This window comes from Aspergillus stella-maris (assembly GCF_047715825.1).
Source record: "Aspergillus stella-maris strain CBS 113639 unplaced genomic scaffold BDV14scaffold_69, whole genome shotgun sequence".
NCBI lineage: Eukaryota > Fungi > Ascomycota > Eurotiomycetes > Eurotiales > Aspergillaceae > Aspergillus > Aspergillus stella-maris.
The window spans coordinates 122928-144795 of record NW_027396863.1 but is presented as its reverse complement, the minus strand read 5'-3'; the positions used below and the strand labels follow the sequence as shown (position 1 = coordinate 144795).

The window sequence follows — 21868 nt, the reverse complement described above, 5'->3', positions numbered from 1 at the left end:
CTTAAGACCATGCCGCACTGCGCGATAAGGGGTCTTGTAAATATCGCGGTCAAAACCCCACCATTCAATACTTGACTGGCTTTGATCATTTTCCGGATGCCCCCAAAGTCATCCACCGACCGACCGGTGCGACAACAACCAGGTCTGGCTTGTGAAGAGTGCCGCAAACGCAAGGCACGATGTGATCGCGCCAAACCACAGTGCGGCTCCTGTTTAATGACAGGGCGGGTCTGTATTGTGAATTATGATCGCCCGCGGCGAGGTCCGAAGAAAGGCCAGATTGAGTCGCTGTACTCACGGCTTGGTATGTGACTAGGAAAACTTCCTCTTCCCTGCGTCATTTTGCCTGATTGTGACAGAGGTACTTGAGGAGCAACTGGTGGAGGAGGTAGATGACATCGCTGCATCTGAAGTAGAAGTTCAAACGCATGTCCAGAGTTCCCATGGCTTTCAACATGACTTCGGACAATCTTCACATGACAATCAAAGAGAAGCCTACGAGCTACCACTACTTTCTCCTGTTATCACAATGACTGAAAATAGGCAAGAGGAGTCCCCGGCATTCGTCCCATCTCTGGCACATGTGGCCCTACACGGCTTATCGTCATCTTACATCAATCAATTGAACACAAATCTAGATCTTGTGTATGCTGACCTGTATGTTTCAACCAGCCCACGCAGCATAACCACTAACGAAATCCGAGAGACCAGTTATACTTCGACCGCGTGCATCCTGTGGCCCCATTCCTTCATCAGCAGAGATACTTTAGCCGCGTCAAAACAGAACCTCCGTCACTCGCACGGGCCTGTCTACGATCCACCATGCGGACTGTGGCAGCAGCCCTGTCCGCCCAGTTTCGCCGTCTTGCTGACTCTCTATACGTCGAGGCAAGCCGGCTGCTTCGTGAACTAGATGCCACAGAGGGGGTCCCGCCACTCGCACAAATCCAGGCTCTTCTACTCCTAGCGCACTATGAGCTCCTTCAGATGGAGGAATCTCGCGCTATGGTGACAGCTGGAAGATGCTTTCGCCTTGTTCAACTAAGCCGGCTTCATGATATCGATGGTTATACTACTGGACTCACAGAATCTAGTCTGCTTGACTTTGCCTCCGCCGAGGAGAGACGGCGGACATTCTGGGTGGCGTTTTGCTTCGATCGCTTCCTGAGCTTCAGGCATCATTGGCCATTAACACTGCAGGAAGAGGCGGTATTTTCTCCCTCCCGCCTTCCAGCCCTATAATCAGACGGTTGACCAAGAATACATAGATATGGACACGGCTTCCTGCGCCCGAGAGCTCCTTCCAATCTGGCCAAGCCCCCGAGCTTCCAATGGATTTTCTCCACGAGGCTATCACCACCAGTGGACAGCGGCTCTTGCCTCCGTTCGCTGAGTGTGTCATCCTTGCCACGCTGTATGGCAGGGCCATGAACCTTCGTCGCATGGCTGCCGTTCGGAATACCCCAGAAGACCTTCAAGCATTCTGGAGCCGTCATCAATTGCTGGTGGGGATACTTGAAAAGCGTAATCAGCTCTGGTCATGGAGCTCAGCTAGTCTAGCGGGATTCACTGACCCAATAATTGCCTTCATCCCTTTGCTAGGGAAAGCCGCTTTGCTCTATGCATTGAAGATATCCGCAATTGCCGACCCATATACACCTGTGATCCGTTATGGGCTGGGGCCCACTATGAGGACGGAGCTCCTCGCAGAGGGGAATGCTGCATTCACGGCGAACTGGACTAGTGAGAGGGCAATGAGCGCGGCAAATGAGCTAATGGTGATTGCGAGATCGATGTGTCCCATTAATTGCTTCAGGGTACGTACATTGCGTCCGGAAGCTCGATATGTCATGTTATGCTGACTCGTTTTTCAGGCACACCCCTTCCTTCCTAATGCATTATCTTGCGCTGCGGTGTATCTGTCCACGGATGATGACGTCGCTGGTGGTAGATTCTTGCCGCGCGCGGCTGAGGTCGAGGAGCTTTGTCAGATGTTGCAGGATTTGCAGGTTGTCAATAATTTGGCCAAGGAAGTGCTGAAAGAGATTGATAAGTCGGACATGGGTGGACTAGATTGAGTCTGATATTCGTGCCCGCATGTACCCCCATATCCACCAACGTTGAGTACCCTGGTGTACAGGCGTTAATCCCGTGTAAGATCAAAGATAGAAGACTCTGAATCGTACCAAATGTCGGTGTCGCCGAGTATGGCAACTGGCAAGTCATGCGCCCGAGAAATCGGGTCCATATCAGCAACAGTCCTCTTTGTATGCGCTAGGGCCCAGAGCTAGGATCAACAAATCGGGTTCCAGAGTGTCCGAATGTAATCAGGGCATTCAATCCTCAATTCATTCTCTACTCACGTCCATATGACAGTCCAGCTGGCATATATTTTGCAAAAGCCTGCGCTATGTCGCTTGGCAAACAACATGTGGGGTGGGCTCACTTTTGAATGTTGAAAAAGTTCCACACTATGCAGGAATTTCGTTCATTTTCTTTGCCTCTGAGAAGGCTAGGACGCCACACAAAAAACCAGTGAAATAACAGAGAGCTGTGGTATTTTTGCATCGGAGCTTTGTCTTTAACGGCTTGCCATAGGGTCCACGTGTACATTGCCCCCTCCAACCAAGTAGAGTCCGGTAACGACCTGGATCCTTCAGCTGGCCCACGGTCACAACCGCGGTTTAGAGGTTTTTTGCACGGATCATCTATTCCGTACCGCACCCATGAAGCGGACTCTGGGACTGGAATGGCAGACCAGTTTCAGCTCCAGCTCCCTTGCAGAACATTCGAGTATACCCTGTAACGTCTGCCATGCGAGGCGGGACAGTGGATACTGTTAGGGGATCCTGGAAACCATGGGTTCTGGACGAATTGTCAATTTCGGCCATCTGTATGTAAGGAGCAAACTTCCCGTACGAATCCAAATGAGAATTCATGCAGCTCGCAGCACGCCACGATCCATTACATGCATCCAAGCCTTAACTCGACTCGCCTGGTTTTCTGGAAGGAATACCTCTTTACCAAACCTACGACATTACAGGCCGGCGATTGAACGACCTCATCCTGCTGGAACAAGCGAACCTTGAATCATCCCTCTCACGTCATATCATTTTTCGAGGTCACCAGCTGGCTGCTCACCATCTAGTTCTTCGACATCCAAGAGAATACAGGCGGGTTTCAAAGGCGCGAAGCCGAGACCTAGTGACACGAACCTTATCTGAGGCGATTAGTTTCAGGATCCTTGTGGGATTCTAGAGCTTGTAAGGGTAGCCCAAAGACATCTTATATCACTCTAGGACACGGACGCTGCAAGATCACCCGTTCATTGCTGAGGAACAAACTGCCTGGGACCCATCACAGACCCTGCATCGGTAGTTGCTGCTACTTCTGAGCTGTCTATTAGCCGACATCTACTCCAACTCGACCCAGATTGTCACTCGCAGATCATCCAACCAATTGACTAACATCCCACTCACTCACACTAAACCCGACAATATGCACAGCACATGCGCCGAAACCCCTGCTACTGAGCCTATCGCCATAGTCGGCTTTAGCTGCAAGTTTGCGGGGGAAGCAAGCACTCCAGAAGGCTTCTGGCAGATGCTAGCTGCAGGGCGAAGCGCATGGACCAAGATCCCAGAATCCCGGTTCAAGTTGGAAGGCTCTTACCATGAAAAGGGCGATCATCTAAGCTCGGTATGTACCCCGCCAACCGTGATATGGCCCGACTAACCGGTACCACAAGTTGAACGTTCGCGGGGGACATTTCCTCGAGCAGGACTTGAGCGCATTTGACGCTCAGTTTTTCAATCTATCTGCTGAAGCTGCAAAGGTACGTCCTTTCTCACACGTTGGATTGCTTATATTATACTGACCGGTGCAGACCTTGGACCCTCAAATCAGGATCCAACTAGAGACGACATACGAGGCGTTGGAAAATGGTTAGTTATATGTTCACTTAGCGAGAGTAGTGCTGAATATTAGCAGGTGGCATTACATTGCCTGAGATAGCTGGAACATCCACTTCAGTATATGCCGCAGTACATACTCGCGACTACCGCGAGGGTATGATTCGCGATGAGGACAACCTTCCTCGCCTATTGCCTACGGGCACTGGAGACGCCATGTTCTCCAACCGCATCTCGCACTTCTATGATCTCCGTGGGCCAAGTTTCACTCTGGATACAGGATGCTCTGGTGGTATGGTTGCACTACACCAAGGGATCCAGAGCCTACGTACCGGTGAATCAAATATGGCTATTACCTGCGGCGCGCTCCTCTCTTTGAACCCCGACATGTTCAAACTTCTGAGTTCTCTGGGGTAAATGCGATCCGAATGGGATGTACTGCGATATTTCTAGCTGACCCGGCACCTACATCTAGCTTCACATCACCCGATGGCAAGTGCTACGCGTTCGACTCTCGTGCCAATGGCTATGGGCGAGGGGAAGGTGTTGCAGCAATAATTCTTAAGCGACTATCCGATGCTATCGAGGACGGCGACATTATCCGAGCCGTTATCCGCGAATCCGGTCTCAATCAAGATGGCAGAACCGAGACTATCACGACGCCTAGTGGAAGTGCACAGGCCGCATTGATTCAAAACTGCTATCGCCGTGCTGGACTGGATCCCCTTGATACGCAGTACTGTGAAGCACATGGAACGGGAACGATGGCAGGGGACCCCGTTGAATGCGGTGCATTAGCCACTGTTTTCCAGCGAAATCGGCCGCCCGACAACCCATTGCGTATCGGCTCGGTGAAGACCAACATTGGCCACACCGAGTCCGCTAGTGGTTTGGCTGCTCTCATCAAGGTGGTCCTAGCAATGGAAAATGGAAAGATTCCTCCCAGTATCAATTTTGAGAAGCCGAATCCTAAGCTCCCGCTACATGATTGGCGTCTGCGGGTTGTTACTGAGCTCGAGGACTGGCCATTAGGGCCGGGGGGCGTTCGCCGTGCCTCAGTCAACAATTTCGGTTATGGTGGTACGAATGGACACCTCATTGTTGAAAGCGCACCTGATCTATCCTCCGCTCAACAGGTGAACGGTTTTGCGAACGGCCATGCCATGCCTGATTCACAATTAAACACCCAACTCCTTGTTTTCAGCGCGCAGAGCGAGCAAAGTTGCCGCGACACCCTTGAGAACGTCAAGGAGTATATGCGTCGCATCGCTCCAGATGACGGCAAGGAGGCTTTGGACAGCCTGATCTACACCCTTGGACAGCGCCGGACACGGTTCCCGTGGGTAATCGCTCACCCCCTTCCAATCCAAGAAGGCTCACAAGTAGCGTTATCGAACCTTGACTCAACCGAACTCTCTCCTCAGCGTACCGTTAGCTCTCCTAGGGTTGGAATGGTCTTCACCGGGCAGGGTGCACAGTGGTACGCTATGGGCCGTGAGCTGATTGCCACGTATCCCGTCTTCTGGGCGTCGCTTCACGAGGCCGACACCTACATCAAGTTACTCGGTGCGAAGTGGTCCATGGTTGACGAGCTCCATCAGAAGCAAAGTGTGTCACGCGTTGATGAAGTTGACTTCAGCACTGTTTTATGCGTCGCTATGCAAATCTCTTTAGTACGGCTCTTGGAATCATGGGGCGTCACACCAGTGGCTGTTGCCAGTCACTCCAGCGGAGAAATCGCGGCCGCATACGCAGCCGGAGGCCTCAGTTACCAGTCTGCTATGGCAGTCGCATATTACCGAGGAGTCCTGGTAGCAAAGGCGACACTCAACGGCTCACTTAAGGGTGGCATGATTGCGATCGGCCTCGGTGTGAAGGAGACCAGAGACTTGCTAGCTCAAGTACATCGTGAGAACGGGTTTGTGGATATCGCTTGTATAAACAGCCCTTCGAGCACTACAGTTTCAGGAGATGAAAAAGTCCTCATCAAAGTCGAAGAGCTGGCGAAAGAACAGCGCGTTGTCGCACGGCGTGTCAAAGTCCAGACTGCCTTTCACTCGCATCATATGAAGTTTGTTGAAGATGCATACTTGGAGGCACTTCGAGGCCGCCTCGCACCAGCAGATCCAGACGAAGGCAAAGGTTATGTTGCCTTCTCTAGCCCCGTCACTGGAAGGCGCCTTCCCCAACTTCATCCGTTGTCAGATCCCCATCACTGGGCCGATAGCTTGCTTCAACCGGTCCAGTTCGTCAACGCCTTCACTGACATGGTAATTGGCGGCTCGGAAAATTCTAACTTCAATGTCGACGTGATTATTGAAGTCGGTCCCCATAAGGCCCTAGGATTTCCGATCAAGGAAATTCTCGCCGAACCTCAATTCTCGAGCCCCAAGCCTGCGTACCTGAGCTGCCTTGTTCGCGACAAAAGCGCAGTCGAGACTATGCATTCGCTGGCTGCTAGCCTGATCACCCATGGCCTCCAAGTTGACATGAACGCCGTCAACTTTCCCCATGGAAAGTCACCTAGCGTCCAGGTACTTTCAGACTTGCCATCTTACCCATGGAACCATCAGTCCCGTCACTGGTGTGAGCCAAGGTTCAACAGAGCTCTCAGAGAGCGCTCGCAGCTCCCACACAGCCTCCTTGGAAGCCTTGTTCTTGGTACAGATCTGAACAGCCCCAGTTGGCGAAAGATCATTAGGATCAGCGAAGCGCCATGGCTTGCCGAACACGTAGTGCAGAACAATATCCTCTTTCCAGCTGCAGGGTACATATCTTTGGCAATTGAAGCAATAAAGCAACTTTCGGTATTGCAAGCAAACAATGACCAGTCTGTTTCGGGATACTCGCTGAGAGCCGTCAGTATTATGCAAGCCCTAGTTATTCCTGGGGCAGATGACGGCGTGGAGATTCAGACGAGTCTACACAACGTGAGTGAGAAAGCAATCGGCCGTCAAGGCTGGAAGGAATTTGAAATCCGTTCCGTGACCTCTCAGAGTCACTGGACTTTTCATGCACGCGGGCTCATTATGATTGAGCACGAAGAATCACCTGAAAAGACCATTCCCGAGCCGTGCCCGGTCCCTCTTTCTGGTTACACTCGACAATTTGAAGGGAGTGATCTGTACGCCAAGCTGAGAGAAACCGGACTCGCTCATGGGAAATCATTTCAAGGCATTACAAAAGTTGAGCAGGCGGGGGATAATCGCCGAGCGGATAGCCTGCTCTCAATTCCTTTCTACACCTCTTCGGGGAGTGACCTTTCAAACGAGGTGCTGATCCACCCCACTACGCTCGACGCCGTCGTTCACACTGCGTGGGGACCATTCCTGGGCGTCACGGGCTATGACAACGGATTGGTGCCACGCTCTATTGGTAGTCTCTGGTTGTCTGGCGCGATTAGTCAAACGCCCGGTCACCAGTTCAAGGTATTCACCTCAATGGGCCACGCTGATGCACGATCATGGCGCGCCAGCATAGCCGTGGCGGACCTTAGAGGCATTTCCACAGCACCGGTGATGCAAATCAAGGATCTCATGTTACAGTCGTTGGGATCGAACATGACTATCGGGCAAGTAGACCGTTCCTGGGAGAAAGAGCCCTGTTTCAAGTTTTACTGGGCGCCCGACTTCTCTCTCATGGGTAATCGGGCCCATGGGAGCATCCAGCATCAACTCTCTCACCCGCCGGATGCTGAGGAGATTCAAATACAACTTGATCTTCGTCGGGTTTGTTGTTATTATATGTCCGATGCTCTTGCATGTCTTACTTCAGAAGACCTGCAGCAACTACAAAGCCATCACGTCAAACTTCGCACTTGGATGCAGCACCAGCTCCAGCTTGCTGCTGAAGGTCTCTTGGGTTCTGATAGTGCGTCTTGGTTGAATGACACGCCACAACAGCGCCAGGCCCTGATCGCAAAGGTGCACAGTGCCAGTATGAACGGCGAACTGGTATGCCACGTGGGACCGCTATTATCCTCGATCCTCCGCCAGGAGCGGGCACCGCTTGAAGTACTGATGGAAGAAGACCGACTAAGCCGATATTACTGCAATGGGTTGAAGATTGAGCGAGCGACTTCCCAAGCGGCGGGCGTCCTTCAGAACCTCATCCACAAAAACCCTGGGGCTCGGATACTTGAGGTTGGGGGTGGAACTGGTGGGTTAACGCGCCATGTTCTACCGAAGATTGGCACGGCCAAGGCAGGAGGAGCTCTCGCAGAGCTATATCATTTCACTGATGTCTCTACCGCATTTTTTGACAAGGCGCAAGAACAATTCTCTGCATGGGGTGACATTATGCGATTCGACAAGTTTGACGCTGAGGCGGATCCTGCTAGTCAGGGATTTGAGCTGGGGAGCTACGACATTGTCATCGCAGCGCAAGTACTACATGCCACAAAGTCCATGAGCCGGACTATGTCCCATGTACGGCAGCTGATGAAGCCCGGTGCCACTCTTCTACTTCTCGAGACGACTCAGGACGCGCTCGACTCCCATTTCATCTTTGGGCTACTGCCGGGCTGGTGGCTGGGCGAGGAATCCGAACGGGCTCTCACTCCCTCGCTGAGTATTGATTTATGGGATAGCACTCTCAGATCTACTGGTTTCTCAGGCGTGGACTTTGACGTTCGTGATTGCGAGAGCGACGAGTGGTGCCAGATGAGTATCATGACTACCACTGCCGGACCCCTGCCGCAGCCGGTCATTGAGAGGTCCGACCAAATTGTCCTTGTAACACGGCAACTCTCATATAATGACCAGCGCTGGGTCAGAGCCCTCGAGGCTAGCCTTGGACTATCCGGGCAGATGCCGACAAGGGTCGAGTTCGGGACCGCGACTGCGGAATCATTCAAGGGCAAGTGGGTTGTTTTCCTCGGCGAGATTGAAAAACCATTACTGTATAGCCTGGACGCCGCTGGCTTAGAGCGTCTGCAGACCATGATCAAGCACTGCCGCGGTCTACTTTGGGTAACTCGTGGCGGTGCAGTCAACTGTGAGCGCCCCGAACTTTCGTTGGCTCCTGGATTTCTGCGCAGTATTCGACAGGAGTATGCCGGTCGCAAGTACATCACCCTTGACCTCGATCCAAACAGTAACTGGTCTGAGGCCAGTGTTGAAGCAATTCTCCAAGTCCTCACTACCAGTTTTGGGACTACCGGAGGCGACATAGTTAAAGCTCCACCGTACGAATTCGAATATGCTGAGCGCGACGGCGTCATTCTAATTCCGCGATTGTTTCGCGATACTTCTCGCAATCAAAATCTCTTCCCGAAGGCTGTCGACTGGTCGGCCCCCGTCTCCTTGCCAACTGAGCCTCTCTTCCAGCGTGACCGTCCCCTTGCCTTGACGGTCGGTGTACCTGGCTTGCTTGACACTCTTGTCTACGATGATGACCCTCGGATTCCCACTGAAGAAGCTCGCTTTCCCTTGGACTATATCGAGATTGAGCCCCATGCGTACGGTGTCAACTTCCGCGACGTGCTAGTAGCCATGGGCCAGCTCGATCGACGCGTCATGGGTGTCGAGGGCGCCGGTGTGATCACGCGAGTAGGAAGCCGAGCAGCGGCACATGGTTATGCGGTTGGCGATAACGTGTTTGCACTGCTTCCAGGTGGTTTCGGTAGTCGTGCCCGTGTCGAATGGACGAGTGCCATGCATATGCCCCCTGACATGAGCTTCGAAGAGGCAGCCTCCGTTCCTTCCGTCTTTACCACATCATATTTGTGTCTATACACGGTCGCTCGGCTTCAACGAGGCCAAACTGTTCTCATTCATGCCGGCGCCGGTGGTGTGGGCCAGAGTGCCATTCAGCTCGCGCAACATATCGGCGCTGAGGTCTACACGACCGTTGGGTCACCGGAGAAGCGGGCATTGCTCAAGGAGCGCTACGGCATACCTGATGACCATATATTCTCCAGCCGTGACAGATCTTTCGCAAAGGCAATTCTTGAAGCTACAAATGGCGTTGGCGTTGACGTGGTTCTCAATTCGCTCTCCGGTCCATTGCTACAGGAGAGCTTGAACATCGTGGCGCCATTCGGCCACTTCATCGAGATCGGAAAGCGTGATATCGAGCAGAACAACCATCTTGAGATGAAGCCTTTCGCTCGTCAGATCACATTCTCGTCATTCGACCTGTATGCGCTTTACCAACATCAAAAGAACGTTGTCCACTCCGCTTTGGCCGAGATTGGACGTCTTTTAGAGGAGAATGTCATATCTTCTATCTACCCCGTTACAACTTACGCACTGAACGATATTGCAAAAGCCTTTCGGCAACTGCAGGCCGGTAAGCATTCTGGCAAGCTGGTCCTCTCTATCTCACCACAGCAAAAGGTCCGTGTCCTTCCTCGGCAATCCACCGCCAAGCTGCGCCCAGATGCGTCTTATGTCTTGGTTGGAGGCGCGGGTGGCATTGGACGTTCTATAGCACATTGGCTTGCTTCCCGTGGCGCCCGTAATCTTGTGGTTCTGTCGCGAAGCGCTGAGACTAACTCTGCAGCCGTCAGCCTTGACTCAGAACTGCAACCAAAGGGTTGCCGAGTTAAGCTCATATCCTGCGATGCCTCGAACGAGCACGCGCTATCAGAAGCCCTAAAAATCTGCGCAGAAGAACTCCCGCCAATCCGCGGAGTTGTCCAAGGGGCAATGGTCTTACAAGACTCTGTGCTCGAGCACATGTCGTTCGGCGACTATCAAACTGCCATAAACCCGAAGGTCAAAGCGAGCTGGAATCTACACAGCCAGCTGAGCTCCTCGGAGCTCGACTTCTTCATCTTCCTCTCTTCCATGTCCGGTGTATACGGTTTACCGTCGCAGTCGAACTACTCCGCCGGAAACGCCTACGAAGACGGCCTCGCGCGCTGGCGCGTCTCTCAAGGCCTTCCAGCCGTATCAATAGATCTCGGCCCAGTCAAGGGCGTAGGATACGTGGCAGGGACACGCGGCGTCGCAGAGCGCCTGACCAAGCTCGGTCATTACCCAGTGACAGAAGAGCAAGTACTCCGGGTAATCGAGTCCGCCGTGCTCTCGCCCTTCGAGAAGCAGATTGCCGTAGGCGTCAACCAAGGACCCGGCCCGCACTGGCAAACTGACGGCGCGATATCATTAGGCCGAGACGCCCGCTTCAGAGCCCTGAAGTACCGCCAGCCCTTCCAGGGCCAGGGCCAGGGCCAACCCAGCAGCCAGAGCAACGCCGGGAGTACGCGCGCCACCGCACCCCTTGCAGCGCGCATAACGGCCGCATCGAGCAGGCAGGATGTGGAGAACCTAGTCACCGAAGCAATCACGACCAAGCTCGCAGCGATCTTCATGATTCCTGCTGCGGACATCGACCCGGCCAAGCATCTCTCTGCATACGGGCTAGACTCGTTAGGTGCAGTTGAGCTGCGCAATATGATAGCCTTGCAGCTGGCGGCCGAGGTGTCGATCTTTGCTATCATGCAGAGTGAAAGCCTTGCGGGGTTGGCAATTGAGGTTGCGAGGAAGAGTACGCATGTTGATGCGGCGTTGTTTGATGGGTGAGGATGCAGAGGGCAGGATTTGGGTGTGTTTGGTCGGATGTTCGGGCGTTTTGCGGCGATTGATGAATGGATACTTACCTACTGTCCCTACTTGTTTTCCATGCTTTACTCCCGTCTAAACAACATGATACCCTTTGAACTGTGAACAGTCCTTGTTTCTAACAGTGTGTAGGCAGGGAGCGAGCTTTGTCCCGACATCCAATTTGTATCTCTGCTTTGGAACTGGCTGGAGTGTCCAAATTTCGTCGGACGCACATTGCTCTTATTCGGACATAAATGTGTTCATTATTCGACTGGAATACATATGAAATATCTAACACTATCTAGCACGTCTATTTCTTCGGGTTCAACAGCGACGGAAGGTCATCAACCTGGGCCTTACCCTCAATGATATCTAGACACAAGTCAGTAACCATCGTTCAACAGGTAGACAAACAGTATGAACTTACTATTAACCGCCACAAAGAGCGGGAAATCATCCGTCTTCCCATACTTCTCCAAAAATTCATAAACCGTCTGCGCTGTCGAAACACCCTGCAGCTTCTGCCCATTCATCTCCTTCTCCTCGATCTCACCAACACTAACCCCCTGCTCGACGGCATGCGTCGCACTCCTCACATTGCGTCCACCGTAGCAGCTCGCAACCAGATCCGCAATACCAGCACTCTCCTCAGTAAACGTCTTCTCATTCACAGAGCGCGGGAACCACGTCCTTCCGAACCGGATCATCTCGCCCACCCCCATTCGAATAACTGCAGCCTTTGTATTCTCGCCCCAGCCCTTACCCGCGACGAAGCCTGCGGCAAGGGCAACGATATTCTTGAGTGCTCCGCCCAGCGCAACACCCGCTACATCCTTGACGATATGCACGAAGAAATAAGGTCGCGAAAACAATTTCTCCCACAGTTCCCCGTCAACATGCGGATAATCCTGCGGGACAGGCTGCAGCTTTATACTCGTCGGCTTCGTCTCCTTCTGCCGCTGCTCGTCGACCTTAATCAGGTTATCCTTCGGACTGCCGTCGTTGCTCGTGAGATCCATCGGCGGCGCATCGTACCCGATTGTCGTCTCGCAGAGTCGTTCGGCCGCGACTTCAGGCGCGATGTTTGCACCGGACAGCGCACCGCAGTAAATGCCCAATTTCTCCATCACAAGTTCTGAGAATAACGTCACAACTCCGTCTGATACATCAACGCCCTTAATACAGCTTATCCCGCGCGCATGGGGTACAATCTTCCCCTTGATCTGGTCGAGCGTCTTGCCGATGAACTGATGCGGCAAGTTAAAGACGAGAATCGTCGCGTCCTTGACGGCCTCTTCGATATCTGGTGTTGCGACAAGGTTCTCCGGTAACTTGATTCCGGGTAGGTACTTGACGTTCTCGTGCGTCTTGTTAATGACTTGCGTGAGTTTTTGCTTTTCGGAGCCGTATTTGGATCCGTGCGGGGAGTCTTCGGGGACTTCGATATCTTCTTCGAAGACCCACATTCGGACTGTTTTTTCGAAGGTGTCTGTTTGGGAAGAGGTGTTTTCGGCGAGGATTTTTCCGATTGTTGAGCCCCTGTTTTTCACATAGTTAGTCTGGGGTGTCTAAGCATAGATTGATAAACGGGTTGGGGGAAGCAGGTAGCACCAGTTTCCGGAGCCGATGACAGCGACTTGGTGTTTCTTTTGGCCGGCCATTGTGTCTGTGTTTGTTTGTATGTTTGGATTATTGATTCTAAGGTCAAGTGTTGTTGTTCGTAGGTAGGCAGTACTTATATTATTGAAGCATGATATCATACACCCACGGCAGTCGCGGAAGACTTCCAAGGCGGATGATGCAATTGTTACAACAGCTTGACTGCACCCTTGGAGTGGGCTTATGAGAGGGCGCCATGTCAAGTCGTTATCAATGGATTGTTATCCCAGGCAGCAATTATTTCTATCCTGTCGTTATTCCACAATGCATACTTCAGCCCAAGACTGAGAATGTCTTGCGTCCTCTCGCGTCATCCTGGGGCTTATCGATAAGCCATCTAATCGATAAGCGATCAACATGCCAAGCCTCCGACAAGCATCGACTCGATCAGCTCCAGAGCTCCACCAATGTGCCGTCTCTCAATTCAAAGCGAAAATAAGTCCAGAGGATCATCATGTCCCTCGCCAACTTGATGGCACAGTCCTTCACTGTCCCAGCAGCTTGAAATAGCCTTGAACCTCCTCTTCGCCTCCTGACACAAAATGCGAACCCGCCCATCACCCACCTCCCGACCAGCACCCCTCCCCGGCCTCCTGCACACCTACGCCGACCGCCTCGTCGCATTCGAATACTCCTCCTCTTCATCCGCCGGCCGGCCAAAACCACATACCATCCTCTTCATTCCTGGGCTCGGCGATGGTCTGGTAACAGTTACATACTTGAATGAAGTCGCTGCCGCGCTAGAAAATACACGATGGTCTATCTTTACGCCGGTGTTGTCGTCGAGTTATGGCGGGTGGGGGATGAGTGCCATTGGGAGGGATATTGATGAGATGGCGCTTTGTGTGGAGTATATAATGGATTATAAACGAAACACAACATCACATTCTGCGTCTAGCGGAGTTGAAAATGAAGGCGAAGGCGAAGGCGAAGGGAAGATTGTCATCATGGGCTGTTCAACAGGAAGCCAAGACGTCTTGACGTATATTAGCTGCGCGAACCCAAGACTACCTCATCCCGTTCTGGATCACGGGAAACATGGCGGGCCGGTATACCGCCCACAAGTCGACGGCGCGATACTGCACTCCCCTGTCTCGGATAGGCAGACTATCCTCTCGATCGTGGCGGCGGGAAACAAGCACCATAGTCCCGAGGAACTACAAAATGTCTACGACTCTGCGGTCACGGGCGCGAAAAGGCATACATATGACGAACACGGTACACTCGATACGATAGTCCCGATACCATATACAACTACGATCGGGTGGTCAAGCAATACAGTCCTAAGCAGCCGACGATTCCTAAGTCTCGCAAGCCCCGATAGCCCCGCCGCACCGGCAGAAGATGATCTATTCAGCTCGGACTTGCCTGATGAGCGATTACGCAAGACATTTGGGATGGTGAAAACTCGAGGGGTGCTGAGGCGCAGTTCCAATGGGAGTGGGAACTTCCTTGTACTCCTTGGTGGGCGGGACCCGTCTGTTCCGAAGTTCGTCGATAAGGAGGCGTTGCTTGGAAGGTGGAGGGGTGCTGTTGATAGAGAACGAAGGTATTGGCATTGTGAGAGCGGGATTATTCCGGGTGCGACGCATATGCTTGAGGGGAATGGGCAGGCTGAGCAGAGGAGAATACTTGTGCATAAAGTTATGGTATTTTTGAGTGATATCGAAACGAATACATAGCAAACTCATGGAAGTACATGGAAATAAACATGGTGCCTGACAAATATCCAGCGCTGCTGGCACTATATATTTTGGCTTACCTAGAGAAATACCGCGAGCAACACCGAACGACTCAACCATCCCAGGAGAACAAGAAGATCGTGGTATCGGCTTCAGGCATACGTCGAAGCATACAATAACTCATAAAAAACTCAGACGCAGCAACCCTGAAGGCCTGGTCAGCTTTAAGGAATCAGATGTGGTGTGCATAAATAAGCTGCATAAGTTAAATGACTGAGCGTTCTTGTACATAAGTTACGTGGCTACATTACATGGATGCGTTTATCCCGATGAGGTAAACAATGCGAAAATGGATCACAGCAAAGCGCGAGGAACCAGCGACATCGCCCTGACCGTCATCAAGGTTGCAATGCCATCGTTGTCTTCGCCGTCGACCAGACTTTACAATCCAGTCCTGGATCATCTCGACTGGGATGACCTCTGCATCCATTGGACAGCTCAGGTTCCCCACAAATGAGCGATTCGCGGGACGATGCCGCTCGCCACGGCGCAGCTACAGCTCCTTGATCCCAACGAACTGACCACCAAGCTCACTAACGGCGCAGGTTCAGATGACACTGTTGTCTTCTGGCGCGCCTATCTCAAGGTTCGAGCGATGGTGCTGCCATATAACTGGACGAAGCCAATTTCTCATGTCAAAGAAACTCTTGACTCCTTGCACGGAGGCAGTACCTAGGCATTCGCGACCAAGGAGTTTCCCAAACCGTCAATGGGACCATTGGGCATGGGAGATTAGTCTATCAAGAGACTCTTGATGGATGCCTCGGGACTACAGACATGTGTCAATCCGACTGATCAGAACCAATGAATCAGATGGGCTTTCCAGGGGTCTCTGTCATTCAATCCTTGACGCGGGGGCAATCTATCGAGATTACCCCGGAGTATCAGTGAAACTATATGGGGGGATAGGTCAAAGAAAGGTCGATTGAGATAAAACCAGCTTGTCTCCCGTTCTGATCTCGAGTTGCTGCCATTGATACTGACCCACAGACATCGCTGATTGACCACTACCAGCAAAATGCGCTTCCTCCCTCTCCTCCTGGCCATCGCTGCCATAGCCCAGGCAACACCCTTACCTTCCAATCTCGCTCGGCGCGACGGCGCCGCGGTGATCGATGCGGTCAACACAATCTCCTCCAGCATGATAACCCTCAACACAACCGTAACATCCTACACCGGCGGGTTATTCGGCACAATCACAGCCCTCAAAATCGAATTCCAATCTCTCTTCCTTGCAAACGACCTACGCGACGCCATCTCAACCACCGAAGAAAGTGCAAACTTCACAGAGACCGAGTCGCTCAATGTCGCCGGCGCGTTCATAGACCTCCAGCCCAACATCTTCAGTACGCTTGGTAATATCGTGAGCAAGAAAGCGGCGTTTGATAAAGGGTTACTGGGGGTGGCATCGTTGGCGTTTCTGGTCCGGTCGAATTTGGAGACGCAGCGGGATTTGGCGGCGGATTTGGGGGATGCTGTTACGATCAAGTTGACGGATACGTATGCGGCGATTGCGCCGGCGCTGAATGAGCAGATCGCGGAGGAGTTTGAGGGGGCGATTGCTGCATTTGAGTAATGGTGATGAGGCCCTGGGTAATGTTATAGTGAATGAAGATGTTTGTCCTCTTATGTACGAGTATCTATTGTTGCTGGTGCAATAGTAGGCCTTCTCGTGAGGTTCACTGCGTAAGCGTTATGGGATGACGGATAAAATCCGGTATTTCATCCCTGACCCCGGATTCTCATGGACGTTACGCTAGACGCTACGCTAGACGCTCGCGACGGCTCAACATTGGGTCACGGTCTACCCTAGCAGAAAATCACCCGTACGGGTAGGTATATAAGCTGCTCTTACGTCCCGAGCATCATCTGCTTCAAGCCACTGGGCGAGATTACGACGGTCAAGTGACCTGCGGCAAGTCATGGTGTAGCTCATCTTCCTTTAGCGTTGACGCTCCTGAGCGTACGATACGACAACCTACGCTATGACAACATACCCTCCCAGTCCTGCATACATTGCATAATCCACTTCCATAGCTTTGCATCAGCAACGAACATCTTGTCTCGAAGGACTCGCGACTGTTTGTTATTGGAGGAATACTGCGTCTCCCAACCAAATATGAAAGTGAGCTTCCTGGCTATCGTATATTTAAAGGTCTTGTTCTGGAAATAGGCCTCTTCGTACTTTCTTATCTTCGTGATTGGTTGGTCTTCCTCTTTGCTCTTGCTGTGGAGGTCGATGTAGTAGGGCATTCTTCGTTGCTGCATGATATACCAGTCAATATGATCATCTGGTGTGCCGCTCTGTTTATACTCCCAAATGGAAGAGAATAGACTGTAATCATCTATAGAATCAAGATTGAGCAGCCGGGTTAGACTCCAGAAACGCTGTCCCTGGCGCAGCGTCTCGCGGTATTTGTCAACCTCCTTAAGGCCTTGCTCAAGCTTCAGCTTTAGGAATAGCGGCCAGGAACCCATCTATAAAAGAAGCGTATAGCTCTGAACTCACCCTGTCGCCGCACTGCGGCAACCCCGGTGGAGACAAAAGCATTGCTTCCGGGACGGTCGAAGCAAACGCCCAGTCGATAATGCAAGTAATTTGGTATTCGTCATCGACATATATATTGTTCGCACCCAGGCCGCTGTGAAAGAGAGGATAGGACCTCGGGTTAGCTATGGTGTCTGGAGATCCAAGACTCGCCAGAGACAGAATCCCTAATCGCCGCAGGGCATTTCCCACAATCCTATGATTGACCCGGTTAGTAGCACAATTGGTCTTGCACCCAACAGTAACAAAGTCATTCCACAGGTCGACTGCACTGATATATTCACTGCGAGAGTCATAATCGTCCAGGGAAGGCACAGGGGCAACGAAGTAATGATTCGACATTGCAAGTGACTGTACATGCCCCTAGAATGCCGCAAAAAGAGTATCATAGAATGCTGTCTCAGAGTTAAAGGGCGCGCGCGGAATATCGTCAAGCGCATATCGTTCGTGTAGAGGAAGACCGCGATATAGACATTCCCCGATCCGGTAACCGGTGCCCTTCCCATTAGTGAACAAAGACCCAATTTCGTCGAACCGTAGTTGTGATAGCTTCCATTTGATGGCACCGAGCTGAGACAAGAACTTGGACTTGGCCTGTATGTCGAGACCACCTGGCAGGGAGCTGGAGGACGTCGCTGATTTCCAATATCTAGCAAGCGGTTTGCCAGGCGCTTCCTCATGAGAATGTACGGGACACCAATGCATATTCGAATGTGTCACTATGTAGCATTAGGAAGGAACACCATGTCGCGTGTGCCATTTTGACCTTGAATCTAACTTAGCAGTGGTCATAAACCTCCGGAAAAGGGAAATCACTATGCAGATTCAGATACTGCAGTGTCGCGCAGGATGCGCCCCTGCAGGCCGTTGTCATAGTAGCTGCCAAGTAATCATTAATGTTAAAGATTAAACCAGCGAGTTAATGTATAGAATGCACCTGCCAGGCAGTAATTTAAACTATGATTTTGCATTCCACGATAAATGTTGATTTATTCTTGGTCTGACTTTCCTTGCTAAACATGTCGCCTCCCATTAATCAAAACAAGATTACAGGTTCAAAGCTTTCAGAATAGCCTCTCCAACACCAGTGGCACTCGCCGGGTTCTGCCCCGTAATTAGGGGACCACCAAGCTCACTGACCTTGCTCACAACAACCTTCTCGCCCCAAGGCTGATCGGCCTTGATGTACTTGCCGCCGCTCTTCTTGCCTAGCTCCGTCTCCAGCATGAAGGGCATGACCTTGGACAAGTCAACCTGGTCCTCTTCCGTGTTTGAGAACCCAGTGACTTCGGCGCCAGAGAGGATCGAGGACCCGGAGGGCGTTGTGACGTTTAGGAAAACGCAGGGGCCGTGGCAGACTGCTGCGACGGGCTTGCGGGCGTTGGCGAAGGTTTGTATCAGACTGATTGAGGTTTTGTCGGTGGTAAGATCGAACATAGCTACAGGAGAAATAATATTAGCACACTTCTAAACCACAATTGAACTTCAAGAGAGGGAAGGGAAGAACATACGTCCATGCCCACCAACATAGAAAATCGCATCGAATTCACTAGCCTTCGGAAGCACATCCTCAAGCTTAACGGTGTTCTTCCACAAGCTCTCTTGCTCCTTCAGGAACTTTGTGGAGACGGGGTCGTTCTCGAACATCTTTACGGAGGAGGGGTCGAGGGGGGCTGCGCCGCCATTGGGGGAGGCAATTGTGAGTTCAGTCTTGGAATGCAGGACTTCCCAGGGGTGGGCGAATTCGGGCTGTAAAGCAAGAAAGAAAGGGGTTAGTATTAATATTGGTATTGTGGGATGAGGGAGGGAGCATACCAAGTACCAGCCCGTCTGGTGGTCGTTGGCTTCGATCTTGTCGAAGGAGGTGAGGACGACGAGGACTTTGGGGGCCATTTTAGTTGTTTGTGTTGTTTTGAATGATAAATTAGTCGATTGGAATAGATGGGAGAGGAATAGTGCAGATGAAGCTGTAGTTATAGCTATGAGAGGGCGGGGCACCGGAAAGCAGGAACTGACATCATTCGTGATTTCATGATCTTCCCCAAGCTCTCGGAGTCCCGGAGGGGTTGCCATGGTCGGATAATATTCAGGGTCGTGGTGTACCTTGATGGTTTGAAAGGCACAAAGTAAATTCGGGCTTGCTATGCACTTTCTACCGCGGGTCTACAGTCTACCCTGTACTATCCTAGCTGTAGATATAGATCTCACCTTAGCTACTAACATCATAAACAATCAAGATGGTGAGCTTAGAAGATTGACCACTCACAGCCAAAGCCAAGAACTCTGCTATCCAGTCTCCACTGGGTGGGCCCCGGAGCCCCGGAGGACTTGCGTTGTAAGGCATACTAGCTTTTTGCGGGAGCCTTCGATTGAACTCCTTGCTTTATAAGCATTGATATCGATGAAGGGGAGGGAACAGTGCGGCTTAAATATACAGAAAGTGTTTGATTGAGGTTGTGGATGCGCTTTTGAAGCTGCTTGTTCTAGCGCACTTGCAGGATGTTCTTGAAGGTCGAATATTATGCCTACCAAGCACAGCTCGGCTGTATGATCTCCAGCCCTAACTTTCTCATACTCATTATTCCTGCGGGAAGGCTACAAAGGTGTATTCATCGTGATGTCTCTAATCCTAGTCATACCTCTTAGAGTACCAAGTCATGTATGTCCTGGTAGCAAACAACCTCATTTAACTTGAGCTACGTCACTGCAGCCCTGGCCGACTTGTATCGCGCGGGCTGGAACATCGAGGTAAACACTAGCATTATCACCGCGGCCTCTAGGGGCTATCCAGAGATAGTTTTCATTTTGAAGGAAAGCCAGAGTGACCGTTCCATCCGCCTCCGGAGTCCCAATGCAAGTCTCCATCTCAATCGCTCTTTCAAGCGTCCTAACGTGGTCAAAAATTGCCCACACAATCTACGATACTCTGATCGCAAAACCCAAGAGCTTGTTTATTGATATGTCTGAGGCCGTCATGCGTAATTGGTTGAATGTAATTGAAGGAAGAGAAATCACTAGTGGCTGCTAGTTGGGATATGTTCGATGAGACGCACCACTAGACGCACCTTACTAGCTGGTAACATATGCCAGGTGCTCAGCCCACTCGTATATTAGTGCTTTCCAAAATCTACTTCCAAGTGTAAGGTCGCTCCTGCTTCAAATGATACACGCGATGAGAGCTCCTCTGAAATGGAAGGCACGCGTGGCGCGGGCGCGAACAGTCGCACCTTCCTTTTGAGTAGATATACCAATCATGCTAACTCCGAGTTTCACCCGCGCCGGACGTACTTGAAGTAATTAATCACGACGAGGCTATGACGCTACTTGCAAGCTCGCATGAAGCAACAGCAGATAACGCCTAGTCTATCGCCTGAGAAGTCTAGGCTTCCTTGGCCTCACTCCCCATAGGTCCGCACGGCCCAGGGCACTCCGCGCGAAAGGGCTGCGAGGCTGCCATTACTTACCTAAAATGGGCATCGCTGAGGACACTGTTGAAAATATAGATGCGCCTTGGGCCTCGTGCGGTTGTTGTTTAAGCTGAACCGTAGCCTTTCGCGCTCGTTGGAGCTTACATTTCGACCACGACAAGACTCGTGCTTTTTATCGACTGGTTAACCAAGAAAATGCCAATAGTTGTGAAGACTGCATTTCAGCCTCGCCTCGCTCAAGGCAAGCTATATAAAGGCCACGGAGGCCCGAGGCTCTGCCTAGATGACAACCAGTCCCAAGACCATCTCCCTTTTCGTGGAAACATCACATTGTCCCTCTGTCCTTTTAACTAAAGCCCAGCAACGCGCTCACCCATCACCACCCTCACAATGTCCTCAGATCCTTACAAAACCTACGACAACGCCACTGGCTTTGCAGGCGACATCTTTGATCTCGCGGGCGCCGCTGGTGCCGACTTCTCAAATCCTATGCCTGGCGTTCAGCAGGCTATGGCTAATCATGCAGTCAATCAGTATGCTAAGGAGGTACGTATACAACTTACCCAGCACTAATGCTGCCTATTTGCAAAATCCAGTACGGCTTCCTCAATGGTGTTCTGCAACTGACGGAAAGCTTGTTGTTAGTGGATGAAAGGCATGGCCCAAGCTGATGAAAATGAGAAACAGGCGAACCAGGAAAGGGCGGAGATGAATACCCAGCAAGCTCAGGCTAGTAGTATGGTGTATGGCGAGAATGGTATCAACGAAGAGAATGGCTTTGTACAAGATAATGAAGGGAATGTGACTTATGTTGGGAAGTGATATGGTGGTAGGAGATAGCTGACTTTGCGCATGAGAGATCAGAAGTTATTGTCCTTATAATGGCGAAGGTTTGTCCCATTATGATGCATTAATACAAAGTTTATCTGAGCTGGTCAGATTTCAATGACCATGACCGTAGTTCAAACTGACTTCCTAGCTGGGCTTCAGGTAAGACGCCCTTATTGATATGGTTCATTAAGGGACAAGTACA

General features: G+C 51.6%; 8 protein-coding genes across 8 annotated transcripts; 5 read left to right on the top strand and 3 right to left on the bottom strand.

The window, feature by feature from the left end:
- Positions 1–96: 96 nt before the first annotated feature.
- Positions 97–2078, top strand: BDV14DRAFT_192520 (transcription factor domain-containing protein; the record flags this gene model as incomplete). The annotated part of the gene is made up of 5 exons (XM_073771650.1): positions 97–304; positions 360–657; positions 705–1209; positions 1269–1817; positions 1875–2078. The coding sequence occupies 5 exons, from the start codon at positions 97–99 to the stop codon at positions 2076–2078; spliced, it is 1764 nt and encodes a 587-aa protein (XP_073624080.1).
- Positions 2079–3498: 1420 nt separating this feature from the next.
- BDV14DRAFT_204113 (type I polyketide synthase) lies at positions 3499–11437 on the top strand (the record flags this gene model as incomplete). The annotated part of the gene is made up of 5 exons (XM_073774454.1): positions 3499–3699; positions 3749–3835; positions 3887–3944; positions 3991–4324; positions 4387–11437. 5 exons carry the CDS (start codon positions 3499–3501, stop codon positions 11435–11437), a joined length of 7731 nt encoding a protein of 2576 aa, XP_073624079.1.
- Positions 11438–11768: 331 nt separating this feature from the next.
- Positions 11769–13119, bottom strand: BDV14DRAFT_204112 (glycerol-3-phosphate dehydrogenase family protein; the record flags this gene model as incomplete). Its single annotated transcript, XM_073774453.1, has 3 exons — positions 11769–11830; positions 11886–12997; positions 13070–13119. 3 exons carry the CDS (start codon positions 13117–13119, stop codon positions 11769–11771), a joined length of 1224 nt encoding a protein of 407 aa, XP_073624078.1.
- A 408-nt stretch (positions 13120–13527) lies between these two features.
- On the top strand, positions 13528–15043 carry BDV14DRAFT_129590 (uncharacterized protein). The gene has a single exon (XM_073766077.1). The coding sequence runs from the start codon at positions 13660–13662 to the stop codon at positions 14797–14799; it is 1140 nt and encodes a 379-aa protein (XP_073624077.1). The 5' UTR covers positions 13528–13659; the 3' UTR covers positions 14800–15043.
- Positions 15044–15877: 834 nt separating this feature from the next.
- BDV14DRAFT_204110 (cell wall mannoprotein 1 family protein) lies at positions 15878–16435 on the top strand (the record flags this gene model as incomplete). The annotated part of the gene is made up of 1 exon (XM_073774452.1): positions 15878–16435. The coding sequence occupies one exon, from the start codon at positions 15878–15880 to the stop codon at positions 16433–16435; it is 558 nt and encodes a 185-aa protein (XP_073624076.1).
- A 187-nt stretch (positions 16436–16622) lies between these two features.
- BDV14DRAFT_211316 (uncharacterized protein) lies at positions 16623–18281 on the bottom strand (the record flags this gene model as incomplete). The annotated part of the gene is made up of 5 exons (XM_073776074.1): positions 16623–16663; positions 16857–17304; positions 17369–17673; positions 17869–18082; positions 18204–18281. The coding sequence occupies 5 exons, from the start codon at positions 18279–18281 to the stop codon at positions 16623–16625; spliced, it is 1086 nt and encodes a 361-aa protein (XP_073624075.1).
- Positions 18282–18379: 98 nt separating this feature from the next.
- Positions 18380–19361, bottom strand: BDV14DRAFT_181156 (type 1 glutamine amidotransferase domain-containing protein). The gene is made up of 3 exons (XM_073770022.1): positions 19223–19361; positions 18919–19156; positions 18380–18846 (listed from the first exon to the last, which is right to left on the bottom strand). The coding sequence occupies exons 1-3, from the start codon at positions 19298–19300 to the stop codon at positions 18455–18457; spliced, it is 708 nt and encodes a 235-aa protein (XP_073624074.1). The 5' UTR covers positions 19301–19361; the 3' UTR covers positions 18380–18454.
- A 1864-nt stretch (positions 19362–21225) lies between these two features.
- BDV14DRAFT_204107 (uncharacterized protein) lies at positions 21226–21657 on the top strand (the record flags this gene model as incomplete). Its single annotated transcript, XM_073774451.1, has 2 exons — positions 21226–21381; positions 21481–21657. 2 exons carry the CDS (start codon positions 21226–21228, stop codon positions 21655–21657), a joined length of 333 nt encoding a protein of 110 aa, XP_073624073.1.
- Positions 21658–21868: the final 211 nt, after the last annotated feature.